At 36.8% G+C, this 18471-nt stretch overlaps 2 protein-coding genes across 2 annotated transcripts in view; one reads left to right on the top strand and one right to left on the bottom strand.

Annotated features, from left to right (window-relative positions):
* cup overlaps positions 1 to 18002 on the top strand; it is a 64633-nt gene extending 46631 nt beyond the window's left edge. Inside the window, exons 6-7 of the mRNA XM_065499496.1 lie at positions 16010 to 17006; positions 17095 to 18002. Of these exons, the coding sequence (XP_065355568.1) occupies positions 16010 to 17006; positions 17095 to 18002 (1905 nt within the window). The remainder of the gene's footprint in view (positions 1 to 16009; positions 17007 to 17094) is intronic.
* Positions 3752 to 5869, bottom strand: LOC135952618 (uncharacterized). Its single transcript, XM_065502627.1, has 2 exons — positions 4236 to 5869; positions 3752 to 4171 (listed from the first exon to the last, which is right to left on the bottom strand). Exon 1 carries the CDS (start codon positions 5867 to 5869, stop codon positions 4391 to 4393), a length of 1479 nt encoding a protein of 492 aa, XP_065358699.1. The 3' UTR covers positions 3752 to 4171; positions 4236 to 4390.
* Positions 18003 to 18471: the final 469 nt, after the last annotated feature.

Raw genomic sequence — 18471 nt, 5'->3', positions numbered from 1 at the left:
TCAAAAGCTTTTTCAAAGTCGATTGATAGAATGGATACAAGATTTTTTGCTGATAGGGCTGTTGTTATATAGTAGTCCATGTGTAGTAGTGCATCATCACAAACTTTATTTGATTTGAAGGCGACTTGTTCAATTGCAATCAGTTTCTTCTTTGTCATAAACCAAGATAATCTAGTGGCTATAATGCGCTCGATGATTTTCGATAGGTATGATAGCAACGATATCGGCCTGTATTCTATTACTGAAGATGCATTTTTATTTTTTGGAATTGGTATTATAATGGCAAGTTTCCAGATGTGTGGTATAACTCCGCTGTTCAAAATAGTGTTGTAAGTTTTTAGCAGTTTGGTTTTACTGAGGTAAGTAAGGTTTTTTATCATGTGGTAGGAGATGCGGTCGGAACCGGGCGAAGTACCCTTCACTTTACTTAAGCAGTTGCAGAGCTCCAACATGGTTATTTGTTCGTCCATAAGGCAGGCATCTTTGTCTTTAGTGCTATATAAGGAGTGAGATCGAAAAATTCTTAACATACATATATGTTTATAAAAAAGAAACCACTAAACTTACAGCTTTAATTTTTTTTTTATTTGATTGAAATTATTATTACAATTTACAAAAAAAATTATTTTTATAGTTTTAATCACTAGTGATGAAATTTTGAACCTTTTTCGGAAACCCTTCCATTAACGTTTTTATAGTGCTTTCTGTCACTTTGCTCGAACATGTAGTCCATCTCCGTTTAAAATCTACCACACTTTTGGACACCTTTTTTGTACTCTTCAATTCTCTTTTAACAAGAGCCCATTATCTCTCCACTGGCCTTAGCTCCGGGCAGTTTGGAGGATTTGCCTCTCTTGGTACAAATACCACATTATTGTTCTTGTACCACTCAAGGGCTTGTTTGCCATAGTGACAGGATGCCAAGTCAGGCCAAAAATAAGTGGACACATTATGAAGTCTTATGAATGGAAGCAGCCTTTTTTGTAAACATTCCTTGATGTAAATTTCGGTATTTATAGAGCCCGTTGTAACAAATGAGTGGCTTCTTTTGCCGCAACTGCATATTGCTTGCCATACCAAGAACTTTCTGGGAAATTTTGTCTGCTTTTGGGTCCTAAACTTTTCTTCAACATTCCCTCGAGCATCAGCAACATAAAATTTTTGACCTGGAAGTTGCGAAAAATCTGCCAGAACATACGTTTCGTCATCCATTATGCAGCAAGAATATTTTTTTATAAAACTTGACTTCAATTTCCGTGCTCTGTTTTTGGCCTCTAAATTTTTAGTAGCGTTCCTGTCAGGAACTTTTTGAGCCTTGTATGTTTTTAAACCTGCATTAGCTTTAACTTTTCGTACCAAATAGTCCGAGCACTGAGCTAACCGGGCTGCTTTCCTACCGGATGTGTTGGGAGCTCTTTTGAAAATGCGTTCTATTTTTTTGGCTTTAGAAACATCATGTGGACCATTCCTTCTACCTGAACCAGGTTTTCTATCAACTGACAAGTTCTCCCGGTACTGTTTAATAACATTGGAAACAGTTTGACGGCAGACCTTTGTATGCTTGGCCAACTTTTTGTAAGACCAAGTTGGGTTTTGTTGAAAATATTTAATAATTTCAGTACGCACTTTTTTCTGGTCACTCATTTTAATCAGATTAACAAAAAAATTAATATAATTGACATTACACATAATAACTGACATGTTTTTCAAAGGTAACTTGATCAAAAAAAAATTCAAATAATACTTGGGTTAAAAAATGTAATGAAAAACGTGTGTTAAGAATTTTTCGATCTCACTCCTTATGTCTGTTATCGGAAAGTTTTTGGCTGTATTAGGTTAGGTTAGGTTACGTGGGTTGCTCGCAAGTTAGCGAGTTCACTCGGAGGCCTTGCGGCCCATTGTGGTACCCTTAGAAGTACTATTCCCTTATGCTGAAAATGTCACACATAAAGTGAGAATAGTTTCCCTCCCTAGTTTCGTCTATTATGTGATTTCTGTGGTCCCTATGGGAACCAGCCGGTACTTCTAATAAACCCAATCATATTCACTAGTGACACATCCCTGAGACAGTCCAGATCATGGAAAAGAGCTCTACCAAGATGTAGTAGTCTATGCTCTTGTAAGGCTGGGCATTCACATAGAAGGTGCTGTACCGATTCCTCCTCCTCTTCATCTAAACAACTTCTACAATAGCCATAACGTGGGTAACCCATACGTTCAGACATATGTCCAATCATGCAGTGCCCAGTAATTATACCCGTGAGAAGTCTAATCGAATTCCTACTAAGAGACAAAAGAGTCTTAGTTCTATCCTCTGTCAGATTGGGCCAGAGCATTCTGGATATTCTACAAGTGATGATATTTGACCACCTGAGTTCCGTCTCGCTCAAAGCCCATTCATCTATCAATTTTGATACTGTCACCAAGGGAGTGTGAATATCCCTTTGCGCAAGAGATACGTCCAGGGACGACCCGTTGGTTGCGCACTCATCAGATACTTCATTTCCCCGGATGCCCGCATGTCCTGGAACCCATATCAACTCCACTTGATGTTGTGTCAGTTGTGCCAGTGATTTGATACAATTGAGAAGACATTTCGACCTAATCACGTTGGAGTTAAGAGCCTTGATTGATGCCAGGCTGTCCAAGTAGATATGTATGGTCGAATTTTCGAGATTCAGTTCCCGGATTCTTCTCGCGGCTGTATCAATAGCATAAATCTCTGCCTGGAAAACCGTGCAGGTATCGGGTAATCGAAGAGACATCAAAAGGTCCAGCTCATCTGAGAAGATTCCCGAGCCCGTGCCTCTTTCTGTCTTTGAACCATCAGTATAGATTGAGATCACGTCATCTCTTAGGACAGAGTTCGCGGCCCAATCATCCCTTGTCGGTATTCTGATCCTAAATGTTCTATCAAAATTCGGTGTGGGTATTATATAATCCGTTTCCCTCCCTATGATTGGCCTGCCTATCTTTTGTAGGATGGTGCCATGACCAATACGATCGTGCTTCAGTCCGCTCGACTGTTTGAGTCGTAGAGCAGACTTAGCAGAAATGCATTTGATATATATATCAAGGGGAGTTATATTCAGCATCGTCTCTAGACTGGCCTGAGGTGTGGAATTCATAGAGCCAGTAATTGCAAGACATGCTAATCTTTGTACCTTGTTTAGAATAGAGAGGTGAGTCTTAGTGTCCACCACTCTCCACCAAACAAGAGCCCCATAGGTCAAAATCCATTAGCAGTTCCAAAGTTTCGATACTACTTTCAGTAAAGTTACCATCCGGTTTCATCAGGAATCCAGGCGTACCAGGATCCTTGGATAGTACCTTTCGTAGACGCGATGCCTCCGTGGTATTCTCCAGTTCCCCACAGAAACGCTCCCAAGATTCCCTCTTTGCCCGTCTGGTTTCCCTCTTGAAAGTGTTGAAGCTTTGACGATAATCGTCCCAGCTTAACAAGTCTTGGTCCCTCTTTGCCTTATTAAAAAGTTTTCTACATTCCTTTCTTAGCTGCATTAGTCTAGGATTCCACCATGGTTGCCGGAATTTCCTAGGTCCCTGCCGCTCCCTACACGAAGCATAGTAGGCTTCCCTTAATGACCTGGATAGAAAATCCACCGAGTCGTCCAAGTCCCGTGTACCATTTAATCTATCCATTGCTGGATGTGGTATGGTGTCACTAAGATTACAGAATTTGACCCAGTCGGTTTTCCTAGGATTTCTAAAGGGTTTCTCCCTATCCAGTGTAAGCTGTATCGTAAACACTATCCTGTGGTGATCGGAGAATGAGCACTCGAGTGAAACTCTCCAATCAAGAATTCTAACTGAGTCAGTGTTCCCTACCAAAGTAATATCAATGACCTGCTCCCTGATCCTATTGAAGAACGTTGGTATATTACCCCTATTGCAAACACTTAGGTTAGTAGATAGAAGGTATTGAAGTAAACACTCACCCCTGTCATTTATATCCGAGCTCCCCCACAGAGTATGATGGGCATTAGCATCACATCCTATGATGAGATCATGGCCCCTTGTGTTACACCAGTCTACAAGTGTGCGTACGGCACGTGAGGGCGGATTAGCTTCGTCGTATGGTAGGTACGCAGATGATATGATTAGGGTTGGTAACCCTTGTCGCTCTAGTGCAACTACCGTTAAATCACCAGAACTGTAATTAGATAGAAGGAAAACCTTAATGTCTTTCCTGACCAAAATACAGCTCCTTACTTTACCTTCAGGGTTCGGAGAAAGGAGCACATAGTTTCGTGACCGGACGCCTCGAACTTTACTGGCTACAAGCCAGGGTTCTTGGATTAAGGCCACGTGGATAGCTTCCTTCTCCATGAAGCGCAGCAAATCGTCCGATGCTGCTTCGGAGTGGTGCAGATTAATCTGTACCACTCTCAGGCCGCTTGGGTTCATCATTGCGCTTCACCGCGGGCAAGATCAACCGGAGTTGGTTTAGCCCGTATTTGATGACGCCTTGCGAAGAACGCAGGAGTCGGAGGGATTCTGAACCAATTTTGATCCAGAGATCCTTGCCTTCTCCTTTGTCCCTAGAGCGCCCTCGTTCAATCGTCCAGTCCTCTGTACCAAGTTCCTTATTCTGACGCTTTATAAGTGTTAGCGTGGCTTCGTCCTCCAAAAGGGGAGGAGGGACCCACACTCTCACCGTCGTACGAAAAGGTACTTGATCCAGTGGGACGATTTCGATTCTTGCATTGGGCCAGAGTTCGCCAACTCCTCGGATACAGTTACTGAGAAAGCCTAGGGCCTTCTCGTTACCGCACCCGATGATCTTGACACCCTTTAACCATTTGGCGCCATCGAATGCAGTGAAGGAATCATCCTCACTGCATGCGAGTTCGTCCACTAGTGCCCGCAAGATCTTTTCCTCCAGAAGCAGCCATCTGTCCGTAGTCATTTTCCCATCAGGTTGACTACGATCTATGATGGCCACTTGTAGCTCAGGTGCTGATGTTAAGCTAGTTGATGGTTTCAGCCGCTTACCCTCAGACACCTGCGTTTCACCTGACCTTTGCCGCTTAATACTAGGCCTGCTTGCTGTACCTTTGGAAGCCATCGCGGTTCCTCGAGTAGAGGAGATTGCGGACAGCACCTTGGGTGTTGTGCTAGCAGACTTCGTCGTGCCGCATTGGTCATCACCTCTCTTTGGCCCCGACGTGGCCCTCTTTGATGTAGATGGGCGTACGTCAAGATCCTCCGAGACGATGATCGTGTTCGGTCCAGTGCTGGCATGGGGCACATGTTTAGATGTGATCACCTGCCTGCTCTGGTTTGGTTCGGTCTTAGTCTTGGCTGGCCTTACCTCCACAACAGTAGTATTTAGCATGGCCTCATACTTCTGTATGTGGTAGGTATGTTTACGCCGTAAACGCTTTTCCCTGGTGGTCAAAGACGCGGGATCTCGCGAGTCCAACGTCCTGACATACCGGAGAGAGCGTTTGTAGCCCGCCAACCTTTTCCGTTCGTCCTGTTCTGAGTCCTGTTTCCTGTTTTTCTGTTCTGTGTCTCCCTTTGCAGGGTCATGGGCCTCCGGATGTACGTCTTCATTCGCTTTTAGCGGCTCGGAGGACACCATGAGTAAGTCCTCCTCATCAGTCTCATAAAGGTTTAACCCTTTCAGACCTGAGAGGTTGTCGTCGCTATCGTCCATAGTCACTCTTTCCTGTCTAGTCAAAAAACTATTCGTTTTGTTTACCCCAGTAGCATCACCGACTACCAGACCCGGGGTATTCGTCTGATTCGTCGCAGTCACAGTAGCTCCAGTGGCACTCAGACCTGTGGCTTCCGCCTGAGTACTCACGTTACCCTTGGAGATTTTAGCACCCTCGACCAAGGACATAGGGCCGTCGTTAGAAACTGACATTTCATGGGGGGGGGGGGTGTTTTGGCAGTTTATACCTCTACCATAGGTAAGAAAAAGACACTGCCGCTCCACTGGAGTCAGACGCAGACCAGGATGCCGCTCAATGTGAGACAGACGCATCCTGGATTTGAGTTTTCACCAAAAACATTCGGACTGACAGAACCAGATTGTAATTTCCAGCCGCCCTTAACATAGGGAACAGACGCTAGAAGGTACGGTTATGTTGCCTAGGTAACCCAAACCACAGTCCCGGACCGACATCAGAAAATGCAGACAGAGGAAATTGGTAGCCGCACTAACTAAGGGAACAGGCGCTACCAAGTTGAGGTCGTGATCGCTAGGCGACCGAAGATGGTCATTTACCCCACAGCCGCTCTTAACATAGAGGACAGACGCTGTGAGGTATGGGGAGGGTAGTTCTTAGATCACATCCTTAGGATGCTTAAGCCCCTGCACCGTGCCCGAAGACTCAAGGTGACTACCCACAGCAGGGGTGACTACCCACAGCAGGGGGACTACCCACAGCAGGGGGACTACCCACAGCAGGGGGACTACCCACAGCAGGGGGACTACCCACAGCAGGGGGACTACCCACAGCAGGGGATAAATAATGCTGGAAAGTTTTCGTCCGAGGCATATTTAGCCCATTCTTTTCCGAAGTGGTTTGCGATTTGAAGTGGGTCAGTTAGGCTATCGTTATTTGTATTGATGACTTTTATGGTGGTAGAGGAGTGCTTCCGTGAAATTTTATTAATTTTATTCCACATGTCAGACGTTGTTGTATCTCGGTTAATTGTTTTAGTGAAGTTTTCGAAGCATAGATGTTTGGCTTTTTTCATTTCATACCTGAACTTAGGATTTTGTTTTTTGTAAGTTACGAGGTTTTCCTGAGTAGGGTTGGATTTGTATTTTTTCCACTTTTCCATTTTCAGTTTACGCAGATTTGCTAATGTTAGGTTTCACCAAGGAATCGGAGATCGATCATTTTTTATGCTACCTTTCGATTGGCGTATGTAGAGATTTGCTGCTGTGCGTATCGCTTTAGTTATTGTGGCCGCGTCTTTGTTACTCATTAATGACAGCCATGTTTTAGACATTTCACTTTCTGCTTTGCGGGAATAGTTAGACCAGTCAGCTAATTGAGTTAAAAATCTATTTGTTTTTTTTTTAGGGTTTATAATTATCTGATAGTTTTATTGTGATTTTGATTGGGAAGTGGTCGCTGCCGTGTAAGTCGTCAAGAGTGTTCCAGGAGGTTAGTGGGAGTAAATTTATTGAGCAGAATGATACGTCTATATGGGAGAAGGTGTTATGTGTTGATAAGTGGGTGGGACTCCCATCATTTGGCACACACAGCCCAGCAGCTGTTATTATATTTTCTAGAAGTGTTCCTCTTTTATTGTTGGAAGTGGATCCCCAGATAGTATTCCAACCGTTGAAATCTCCAACGACTAACAGAGGAGTGGTGAATGATGTTAGGATATTTGATAGTTCTCGAACAGAGATGTCCTGAGTGGGTGGAATGTAGAGAGACAGGATGGTGAATTTTATGTTGAGGCTTATTTCGACAGCTACAATTTGGTACTCGGAGTTTGTGTGGAATATCCGATTTAATGAAAATTCCTGTCTTGCTTTGATGTGGTGATTTGGGTTGAGTTTGTAAAGTAGGCATTGTAGTTTTTAGGGGGGATTGGTGTGGTGTTGTGAGCGTAGTGCGTTTCTTGAAGAGATATGATGCTGGGGTTTAAATCTTTTATGAGTAATTGAAGCTCAGTATAGTTGTTCTTTACACCATGTATATTCCATTGCAGAAGGACTAAGTCCATATTAAAGAGTTTCATTAATGTAATACGGGTAAACTTTGTTGATTGTTGTCTATAGTAACCTTGGACTGAGCTAAGGGGCATCTTAATAATCCAGACCGAAAGAAAACTCCCCCGAACCAGCGTGTAAATGACACACCAACTCGGGAAGTAGTCCCTGGCCAAATCACAGAGCAGCCCCCTGGTTCAAGTATTAGGTTGGCGTAGTATTATCTTATATAGTTACGTTTCTGTTAGGTCCATTGTGACCGCGTCGAGAGACTCCTCGTCACTAAACGTTACAAAATAATTATTCTCATCTATAAGAGTTTGAGTTAAACAAGAAATTGGAGACATGAAAGCAACGCGAATTTATACAAGGTGGAGTCAGTCAATCAGCTGATTACTCTTTTTTCGCTTGTTTGGTTCTAACACCTGTCAAAGCTTGTTTTTATACTTCAATATCTACATATTCTAAGCTAATTAACAAAATATTTATATTTTGCCTAAATAAGTAAAGCCCTCACTATTCAATTATCTACACTATATTTAGTTTTAATACATATTTGTTTAATTTTTAATTTCTGTTTTTTTACATTTGTTAAGACCATTTGTTGTTTTTGTAGAACTACCACCACCTTGTATAAATTCGCCTTGCATGAAAGCGTTGTTGTTTGTTTCAATAGTAGAGTTTGTGTTGTATATGTTGTTTTTTTCTGTTATTGTAAATATTTTAATTATTTTTTGATATTGTGTTTGCTTTAGTAGAGGTTGTAGGTGTATTTGTATCATTAAGAAGTTGGTTTGTTTTTGTTGTAGGTTGATTATTTAGTTTTGTAATTTCTGTAGATGGTGTGAATTTTTCCGTTTGGTTGTTAGGTATTTCCTTGCGTTTAGTGGGAGAATCAGAGGTTGCGGCTGCATATGTGTTTTGTTTATTTGTTTGGGTTGGGTTGCTTTCACTATATCTGCGACGAGCTTCTCCTATACTGCAATAATTTATTGTTTTTATTTTTAATATCTCTTTCATGTGTATAAAACGTCAGCTGATGAATGATCTCCCCAGCAGTTGATGCAAAATATGCGGGTGCATTTTTCTGGTGTGTGTGGTGGTAGACTGCATTCAGCACAGGTTGTGTTTCCTCTGCATCGGTTTTTAGTATGGCCAAGTATCTGGCAGTTTTTACATCTCATCGGTTTGGGTATGTAGTGGTCCACCTTACACTTATACCACGCAACGTCAGTTGTAGGTAAACGATGGAGGTCAAACGTTAATATCATTTTGCCGGTTGGCGTGCGTGAGTTTCCGTCTTCGCTGGGTCTAGTAAATTTATAAACGTCGGTTACACCTTGGTCTTTCATCTTCTGTATAATTTCAATTTCTGTAACATGTATTAAGCACGGTGCGCATATTACTCCTTTTACAGAGTTGAGCGTTTCGTGAAGTTTACATGAGATCGGGCATAGATAGAGATGCCAAACGGGAAATCCCGTTCCCGAAAATGCCGGGGTTTTCGGGATTTTCTAAATATCTAAGCCCGGGATTTTTAAATTTTAAATCCCGGGGTTTCGGGATTTTCCAAATCCCGTTTTTCATAAATAAATAGGGGAAATTGTCATTTTTGTGTGCATTTTTCATTCATTTTGACATTCTACATGCCCGAATATCGCAAAGTGATGTTCAGCAAAGTTGTTAAGCTCAACTCCTGCTACAATACAGTTAATAAAGGAAAACGATATTTTTGGTTTTCCTTGAGTGGGGCTCCAGAAAATCAATTCTTCAACTTTTTTTGTAAGTTATCTAACAAAACTCAATTTAAATCCTCTTCAAATGAAATTGATTTTATCTCAGATGAGGAGCTCGAACAAAATAAAAATATTTCGATTGCTAAAAGGCTAAAAGATATTATTATTAAATGTAAAAACCACAAATAACAATAACGAAACCAAATTATAATGTAGATTTTCAACTTGCAAAAGAAATATATAATTTTATTTTTGAAGGAACAAGAGGAAAATACTTGCATTAATGTGAAAGATGGAATGTGAAAGATGTTTTTCGGCAGCAGCATATGTCGATTTGTTCACGAAAAATCGTATAGCAGAAACGCATTCTACGGAAAATTCTAAGAAATTATCCCCAAGAAACAATACGTCTAAAATCAAATCCTATCGCATTTCGTCTTTTATCGAATGATATTTCTGTATATATTTTGTTTTAATAGTTTTTTTTATTGGATAAAATACGACATGCGCAAGATAGGATTTTAGACCTATGGTATCTTGGGGATAATTTCTTAGAATTTTGCGTAGATTGCGTTTCTGCAATACGATTTTTTACGTTTTGATCGTCCATACAAATCGACCCGACCTAATGTACATTCTTTATTGTTATTTCTTCTTATATAATGTACTCATGCAAGTATTTTATGCTTTTTAATGTCTAATAAAAATTAATTGCTAAATAAAAAATTTATTTTCAATTGTAAAGATATAATTATGTACGTTTCATTCTTATAATTTTCGGGATTTTAGATTTCCCGAAAATCCCGAAATTCTTTAACAAATCCCGAACCCCGGGATTTTTAAAAATCAGTCCCGATTAGCATCTCTAGGCATAGATTAACTAGATGTTTTGTTTTTAGAAACTTGTCTGCAATGCGGGCTAGGACTAGAAGACTTCCGTCACGGAGCGACGATATCGAGTTGATTTCAGTAATACTTTCTATTCCTTTTTTGATAGCAAAAGGGCTTAGTTTTGATAGTTGTTTATCAGTATCACTGAAGGATATTATAACATATTTCGGAGTGTTTTTGTTGTTGTTTATTGGAGTAGGCAAATCAGGGAATTCATTGAATTTCTTCTTCTTGGATGGATTTTCCATGAAATCCCCAAGAATGTGGAACCTGTTATTAGATAACTTGTCCGGAGGGCCCGGAGTCATGATTAAATTAAATTGTAATCGCCTCTATGTGTAAAGATGTAAGTTTACAAGAGCGAAATGAGATAAGGTAATAAATAAAAAAAACTCTTGTTAATAGTAAAATATTTAACAACCGTTATTCTACGATAGAGTGTTTTTGTTATTTTTTTTTTCTTTTTTTTAAAGACAAGATCAAAAACAACCGTACGCTTTGAATGTTAGTCGGAGACTGCAGTGGAAATATAATTTTTAAAAACTTCATAGGAATCATATCATAACCTGTTGCATTAGATTTAATGGAATTCATTGCAATGAAAACATCAGATTCTGTAATATTTTGAAACGAAAACATTCCTGGACTTTCAATAATATTATCAAAATCAAAATTACCAAAGTGATTAGGATTGAAGTTATTCACAAAAACTATCTGCAATCAACTCAACATCACATTCCAATAACTCAGGTCGTTCAGTACCTACACAACCAATCTCAAGCACATTACGCCACATCTGGGCGCTGTCTAAATCCTTAAAAGTACTAACACCATAATTCTTACACATTTTTCTAATGACAGATTTTGCCCTGTTTCTCAGTTTACAATAATTTTGCCAGCTATCCACCGTACAAGAGAAGAAACTTGTTCATGGACGAATCATCAAATTGATTAATGGATTGTGCAAGCTCATCAAAATTTATGTGATTATAATTCTTAAGGTAAATGTCATTAGCTAGCAGTTGTGGACAAAATCTGTAAGAAATTAAAATTAAACTATGATTAGATAATAAGAATGGGAATTGCATTTGACCACTATATTCTACTAAGGCTGGTTGACTTAAGACAAAATAGTCGATTAACGACGTGCTATTATTAGCTACAAACAAGTGTGTTGGTAAGCAGTTGTGTAAACATGTTAGTCCACAGCGGTAAGCTAAAGAGCGAAAATTGTTAGACTTAGAAACATTAAATAGGTCATAGTTAAAATCTCCTGTTACGACAATGTTACTAAGGGCCATTATTACAACTTGCCTTTATAGTTAAAGGTAACTTTAAGCAATAGAAAAAGGTACCCTTAAAGTTAACTTTAACTATAAAGGCAAGTTGTAATAATGGCCCTAAATCTATCAAATAAATCACCATGCATTTGCTCAAACCAGAGACCGAAAATAACGGGTTCACTTTCATTTCAATGGTAAATTCTCATTCGCAGTCATTTAAATATAATTTTTTGTGATATATCACTGAGAGAGTGATTTATTCGAGAACATTTTAGGTTTGGGTTGAGAGAAACAGAAAAGAAACAAACACAAATAATCTGGATGAGTGATTTATAATTTATTTTTTTCGTAAAGGTCAGCTTGTGACTTTTATTTGCGAACATGAAAAATAAATCGCAAAAATGCATTTGATGCAAATCAACGCTTAAATATATAAAATTTATCAATAGATTAATAACAATTTAAAAAAAATTATCATTTCTGTTACTCAAACTTCATTACTTCATACTTATCATATTATTTCCATAATTAGTTAAAAATTACTAACAATATGTTGTTGTATGTAAATTAAAGAGAAAGTAACAGTTATTAAGAACAAGAACAAATGAATTGTTTATCTCACACCAAATCATTAAAAAACAACAAAAACGAATAAAGGTCATACCAAACCATTTAAATAAAAATCATTTTATAACTTATTTTCCGTGATTTATTTTTATCACAAAAATATAAATCACAATTTGGGTTTTTTGGTGTATGGGCAAGTCCCAGTCTACCAACAAAAAATTTTAAATGAATCAAACTTGGAATTCTTAATTGTAATATTAGACTAGATATGTATATTATATTTTATATATATACAAAATGTATTTCGATGGTCATTCATACAAAAATGATTACCAAATCCAACACTAGCTCAGATATCTTAATATTCCACAAACAAATTTTAATTTTTTAATGTGTTTTTATCATTACTTAAATGTTAACAAGATGGTTCGATTGACAGCTATATTTTTGACCATTCAATTTAAATACAAATTAATTTTGAGTAATTTCACTTTGAATGGAATTTTTCGCAACTTCTCACGGAAAAGGAGATAATTTTCTAGCATCTGTATAATTTGTAACGAGCGTCACGTAACGTGCCTCACAAAATGTTCTCGGCTTTTTATGAAAACGGCAAATGTTTTTTCATGCAAATAAGTTATATTAGAATTCTCTTTCATTCCTCTTTTAGGAATAAGATTTTGTGTGCTTTATTATGCCAAATTCGCTAAAATTACGAATAAAAACTTAAAATTTTAATGTTACTTCCACATTTTGTAACGTGCGTCACAATTATGTGCTCAATTATTTCGCAAGAAATGGCAATTAAAAGGAAATGTCTTATGCCATTTGGAATTGCACTTAAATCTCACTATAGCGTATAGTATACGTTGGAAGTATCTTATTTGAAAAGTCAAAACATTTTCATATTTAAATATGAAAACGTGTACGAATGAAACGTTCGTCACGCAGGATTTGCCCATATGGACCAGTTATTTTCGATCTCTGGCTCAAACACATCAAACACATCTTTCCATTGGGGAGATAAATTACGCCTACAAACAAAAATTTCAATAAATAGATATTCACATATACCACACATATTTCCTCGAAAAACTATTTTATAATGTAATCTTTCAGAAATATTTATTTTTAGTTCGATTTCAATAGGATGGCGACCCAATGTACACGTCAAAATTCGTTAAGTATGGTGTTCCTAGAAAAATTTCTTATTAATGCAGTTATCAGCTCAATGTCCTGAGTTCAATCCTATTGAGAATTTTTAGTGAGTCGTGAATTGGCGGTTGAAACAATACCGATTAGCTCCTACCAATTTGTACGAGCTTTAGCAGCGGATTGAGCACGAGAGAGAGAGAGAGTATGCCAAATAAAGTTAATCAAAAATTGGTAGAAAATATGCCAATGCGTGTAAAAATTTATTTACGTAATAACGGATTTTGGAAAGTTATTGTGGGGTGCAAAATTGAGTACATGCAAGTTATTTTAGTTTTGTCCATAATATAACAATAAAAGGTAGAATCACTACAAAATATGTTCTCAATTCTACATGCCTTGAATTGTCAGACTAATATAAAATAAAAAATAAAAGTACAATTGAAAAAAAACATCAAAAATTAACTAAATTGAAAAATATTTTAAATTCAATTTACATGTTTATATGAGTAAAATGTCGTAAGATTTATAAAATGTCCTGAAAATAAAATTAAAGAATGGAGTGCAGTCTGCGGTGTTGAGCTGAAGACTCACGGATTTGCATGCATCATTTCAATGACTCCGATTATATTGAACTGTATTTCAAATATAAACAAAATATTTCTAAATTTTCATTTGTTATTATTCGTATTTTTTGATTTCTGTTTTTTATTTTTCTATTATTTGACGTAACAAGGCATAGCATTTTAAACTCTATCCCTAGTGATTCTACCTTCTAATGGTTGTATCATGGTTTTGTCTGTTTTTTTTATATTTAGAACTGGATGTTTTTTTTTTTGAATTGTAATTCATTTTGTTACATATTTAACATAAAATAAATGACAACAAATTTTTGGATTTGATTTATTAGTTTTATTTTTATTCCATAAGAAGTGCACAAAAAATCAATTGCGTTTCCGCTATACGATTTTTTACTTTTTGATCGTCCATACAAATCTAATGTACATACATATTTTCAAAAAGGTAAAAAAATATTTTGGATAACAAAATCACTCTTGCTGTGTGTCGGTCTATCATATGTACGTACAATTCAATGTGGAATAGAACAATGAACAAATCATCGCTGCGCTTATGTGTTTTTATAGGAGATTAAAAATATTTTTTTTTATCAAAAAGTTATACGGGAATACAAAATTAATTTTTTTTGTTAAAATATTAAAAAGTTGTAAGGATATTTCCACGAAATTTATTATTATATGTCATACATGAACAGAAAGAAGTTATTACAATATTTGTAGAGTATATAATTTAACTATGTATTAAGCTCATCAACCCCCCAAATGCATCATTACATCCAGGCACAACTTTTTAATGTAAGTCCCCATCCCAAAATAGAGTCAGAGTCAAAAGCGTCCAAACCCTTATAACCCTAAAGGCCCTACCCCTGCCTCCTTCCCTACTTCTTCCAAATTCAGCAATCACGTATCGTTTTGACATATAGGACATACAATACAGATTGGATCATGTTTGTAGCACTTGGGCTACAAATTCCTTATACAATGGACATACATACAGTGACGGACATTACAATAGAATCACTACCAATATTTCATTTAAAACCAGGAGCAATCATAAGGATTGGTGTGGGCCAGAAAATATAAAAAAGTGGCAAAATGTGTTGTGGACGGACGAAACGACCATTAATTTAATTGGTAGTGATGATAAGACATGGGTTAGACGTCCAAAAAATGGCAAAAACCAAAAACGTTTAAACATGGTTGGGGAAATATTATTATATGGGGATGCTTTTCTTGGTATTGCGTTGGTCCAATTTATTGGATTAAAGAAAATATGGATAAGCACTTGTATGTAAATATTTTGGAGAATGTTATAAAGCCACATGCAGAATGGAATATGCCCTTAAAATGGCTTTTCCAGCAAGATAATGACCCCAAGCACACGTCTTGCCAAAAAATGGTTTTTGTATAACAAAATTCATGTTATGGCCGTCTCAATAACCAGACTTAAATCCTATGGAAAATAGTAAAAGACAAACTCGGACCTGAAAAATTGAAAAACAAGGAAGAACTTTGGCAGAAAATTCATGGAATATGGTATGCAATTCCCGATCTACATGCGAAAGTTTGTTAAATTCAATCCCCAAAAGATTTGATGCTGTTATTAGAAATAATTGATATGAAACAAAATATTATGAAAACAACGAATTCTTATGATGATTTTTTATTTTTAATCATTTTAAGACTGATTGATTATATTTGAATGTCGCATATTTTATTTAGTCTTTTAGATTTGATATCGTTTTTAACATAAGAATGTGTTATTTTTTTATTTTATTTTTTTCTATTTATTGTTTACGTTATGAGCATTAATATATAATGAACAAATTTTAAAATTTTAAATCAAATTTTGTAGTTTTACCGCTTTAATCGAATTCATATGTAGTAATTCTATTGTATTGTCCGTCACTGTATGTATATATTTTCTTGTCCATGTTTCGAACACTATCTGCGGGAATATATCACCAAAACATGCCATTATTTATACTAGATTTCATAAAATATTTTGCGTTATGATTCGCTTGTTGCAGATGACGGAAAAATATAAACTATTTTATATAATTGGTATTAAATGTCACTATGTATTTATATTTGCAGATTGAATTGTCTGGTAAATCAAAATGGCCTGATAACTTTAATAAATATAGAAAATTCAATGGCAAAAGCGATTCAAATAACGTTCATGAAAATAAAAATGCAGATGCCTCAAAACCAAATAACCACCATGAAAAATCTGATCATGGAAATAAGAAATCGATACCATTCCAATACGATCAATTCTCTGGTAACTCAAAGTCACGTTTACACATGCCACAGAATCGTAATAGTGGTGAAATGAGCGGTTCTGGTGCACATCACTTTCAAAATCAAAACGGAAGTTCACGATTTTTACCATTCTTTGGGGCCCATCCATCCAGAAATAATTTGAGTGAGCAATTGGAAAATAGTGGTTCTTCTGCGTCGCTTAACGAATTCTTCAAGCAAGCCATGAACTCCCAAAAAAAGACCGATCCTCTACATTTGATGATGCCGCCACCTCAGCAACAAAATACAGGTACTACAAATACACGTTCTTCATCAAATATTAATATAACTGAAATACCTTCTGTTGACGAATTGGAAGCTAAATGGCGCCAAAATTCATCAACCGTAGGAAATAGTGTTAAAAATGTGGAAAACTATTGCAATGATGCTAACAATAACAATATTAGTCGTGACTCGGAAAATTTCAAAAAACTTATTGGTCAATTGAATAACTACGTTACAATTGCTCCATCTTCTGCAATGACCACCACCAAATCTGATCAACAACAGCAAAATAAATCTCAAAATATTTTGTATACCAATAATAACAACAATACAAATAATGAGAATCTTTCGACTATTATATTTAAACAACAGTTGCAACAGAAGCAATTGCAACATCAACAACAATCCACATCAGGAATGCAACAAACAAATCCTTTACAACAACAGTACAACAAACAAAATGTTTTCATACAACAGCAACAAGCGGCTCTTCTTGCCAATTTGCAGCTGAAGGCCATTTTAAGTCGTCCCGAAGCTCAAATGCTGTTATTAGGATTAGCCAAAGGTAACTAAATTTATTATACATAATATGTAAAAAAATAAAGTTAGTCTAGTTTAGTAATGATAAATATTTTGTTTAATTAAAAAAACAGGTGATATTTCCAAACATGGTCTCGTAATACAATTGGCAAATCCACGTTTGCCTCAAAGAGATCGTGAAGCTATAACAGCAGTACTTACATTTACCTCAGCACAGCAGCAGCAGCAACAACAGCAACAGCAGCAACAACAACAGCAATTTGATGCATTATCAAATAATTTAATAATAAATCAATTACAGAATCTTCAAAACTTAGCTATTGTTCAACAGACTTTGGCAGCTCAACAACAGCAGCAACAGTTGCAAGGTGGCAACAAACGTTTAACGACAATGCAACCTATGAGTCAAGAAGAACTTCAAACTCATGCAAATATTATAATGCAGAACGCTTTAATCAAGCGTAAAATTGAAGAACAAACAAATGCTTTGGGATTGCAAAAAATCTTACAATTGAATGCTGCTGCGCAAGTAGCTAAACAGCAGCAACAACAACACCAAACTCAAAATCGTAATATCAGTGGTCCTGGTAATCAAAGCTCTCAAAATATGAATCGCGCTACAGCTGGCAGTCGTCGACTTCAAGCTCTTCAAAATCTATTTAATGACTCAAATGGCATGGTAGATAATGTCCAACAGCAACATAATCTGAATGCCGCCAATATTGGTGGTAATATTAACAACAATAGTGGTACAAATTATCGCAACAATCGCAATGCTAATATTCAAAATCAACGTCGACGTTCATCTGGAGCCACATCGGGAATACCTCAAAAGTTGGCGCCAGAAGTTGAAAATCACTATCAGCAACAACAACAGCAATGCCAGTTAATTGATCATCAGACACATTATCCAACTTCAGTTATGTCAAATCCTCATACGCATCATTCAGGACGAACGAATAAAATTCACATTCCATCACAACAACCAGCAGTAATTCTTTCAGGAGGTGGAAGTAAGTAGCATTTTTTTAAGTTATATTTAACTTTTTTTTAACTTTTATTCAAAATAAAATTTGTCGTTCGGTGAAACTATAACAAAATATAATCAAAATAACTATAATAATTACCTAGTATTAACTTAAGTTTTTCGTGATAAAATCGACTGCAGTTTTTAAAATATTGTTTGCAATATAATACATTTGAGAATATAATCAGCCCAATTATGAATAAAAAATTCCCCGGGAATTTTTTCCCATTGAATTTGAATAGGAAAAAATTGGAAAAGGGAAAAAACTCCCGGGGAATTTTTATTCATAATTGGGCTGAATATAAGTATGGTTATTCAAAATGGCCGCCGTTTGTTTTCCAGCACGACCGAAGTTTGACAAACTAATCCAATTCCAAATTCATAGGAACATTGTCCACTGCCCGAATAAGGACACGCTTTAGGGATTCCAAATTTGGGCGAAAGTAGAGCAAACCATGCTCTC

Source organism: Calliphora vicina, chromosome 2 (genome assembly GCF_958450345.1).
Source record: "Calliphora vicina chromosome 2, idCalVici1.1, whole genome shotgun sequence".
NCBI classification, from domain to species: Eukaryota; Metazoa; Arthropoda; class Insecta; order Diptera; family Calliphoridae; genus Calliphora; species Calliphora vicina.
Note: the sequence above shows the minus strand (reverse complement) of the source record. Positions and strands in the feature narration are given on the sequence as shown.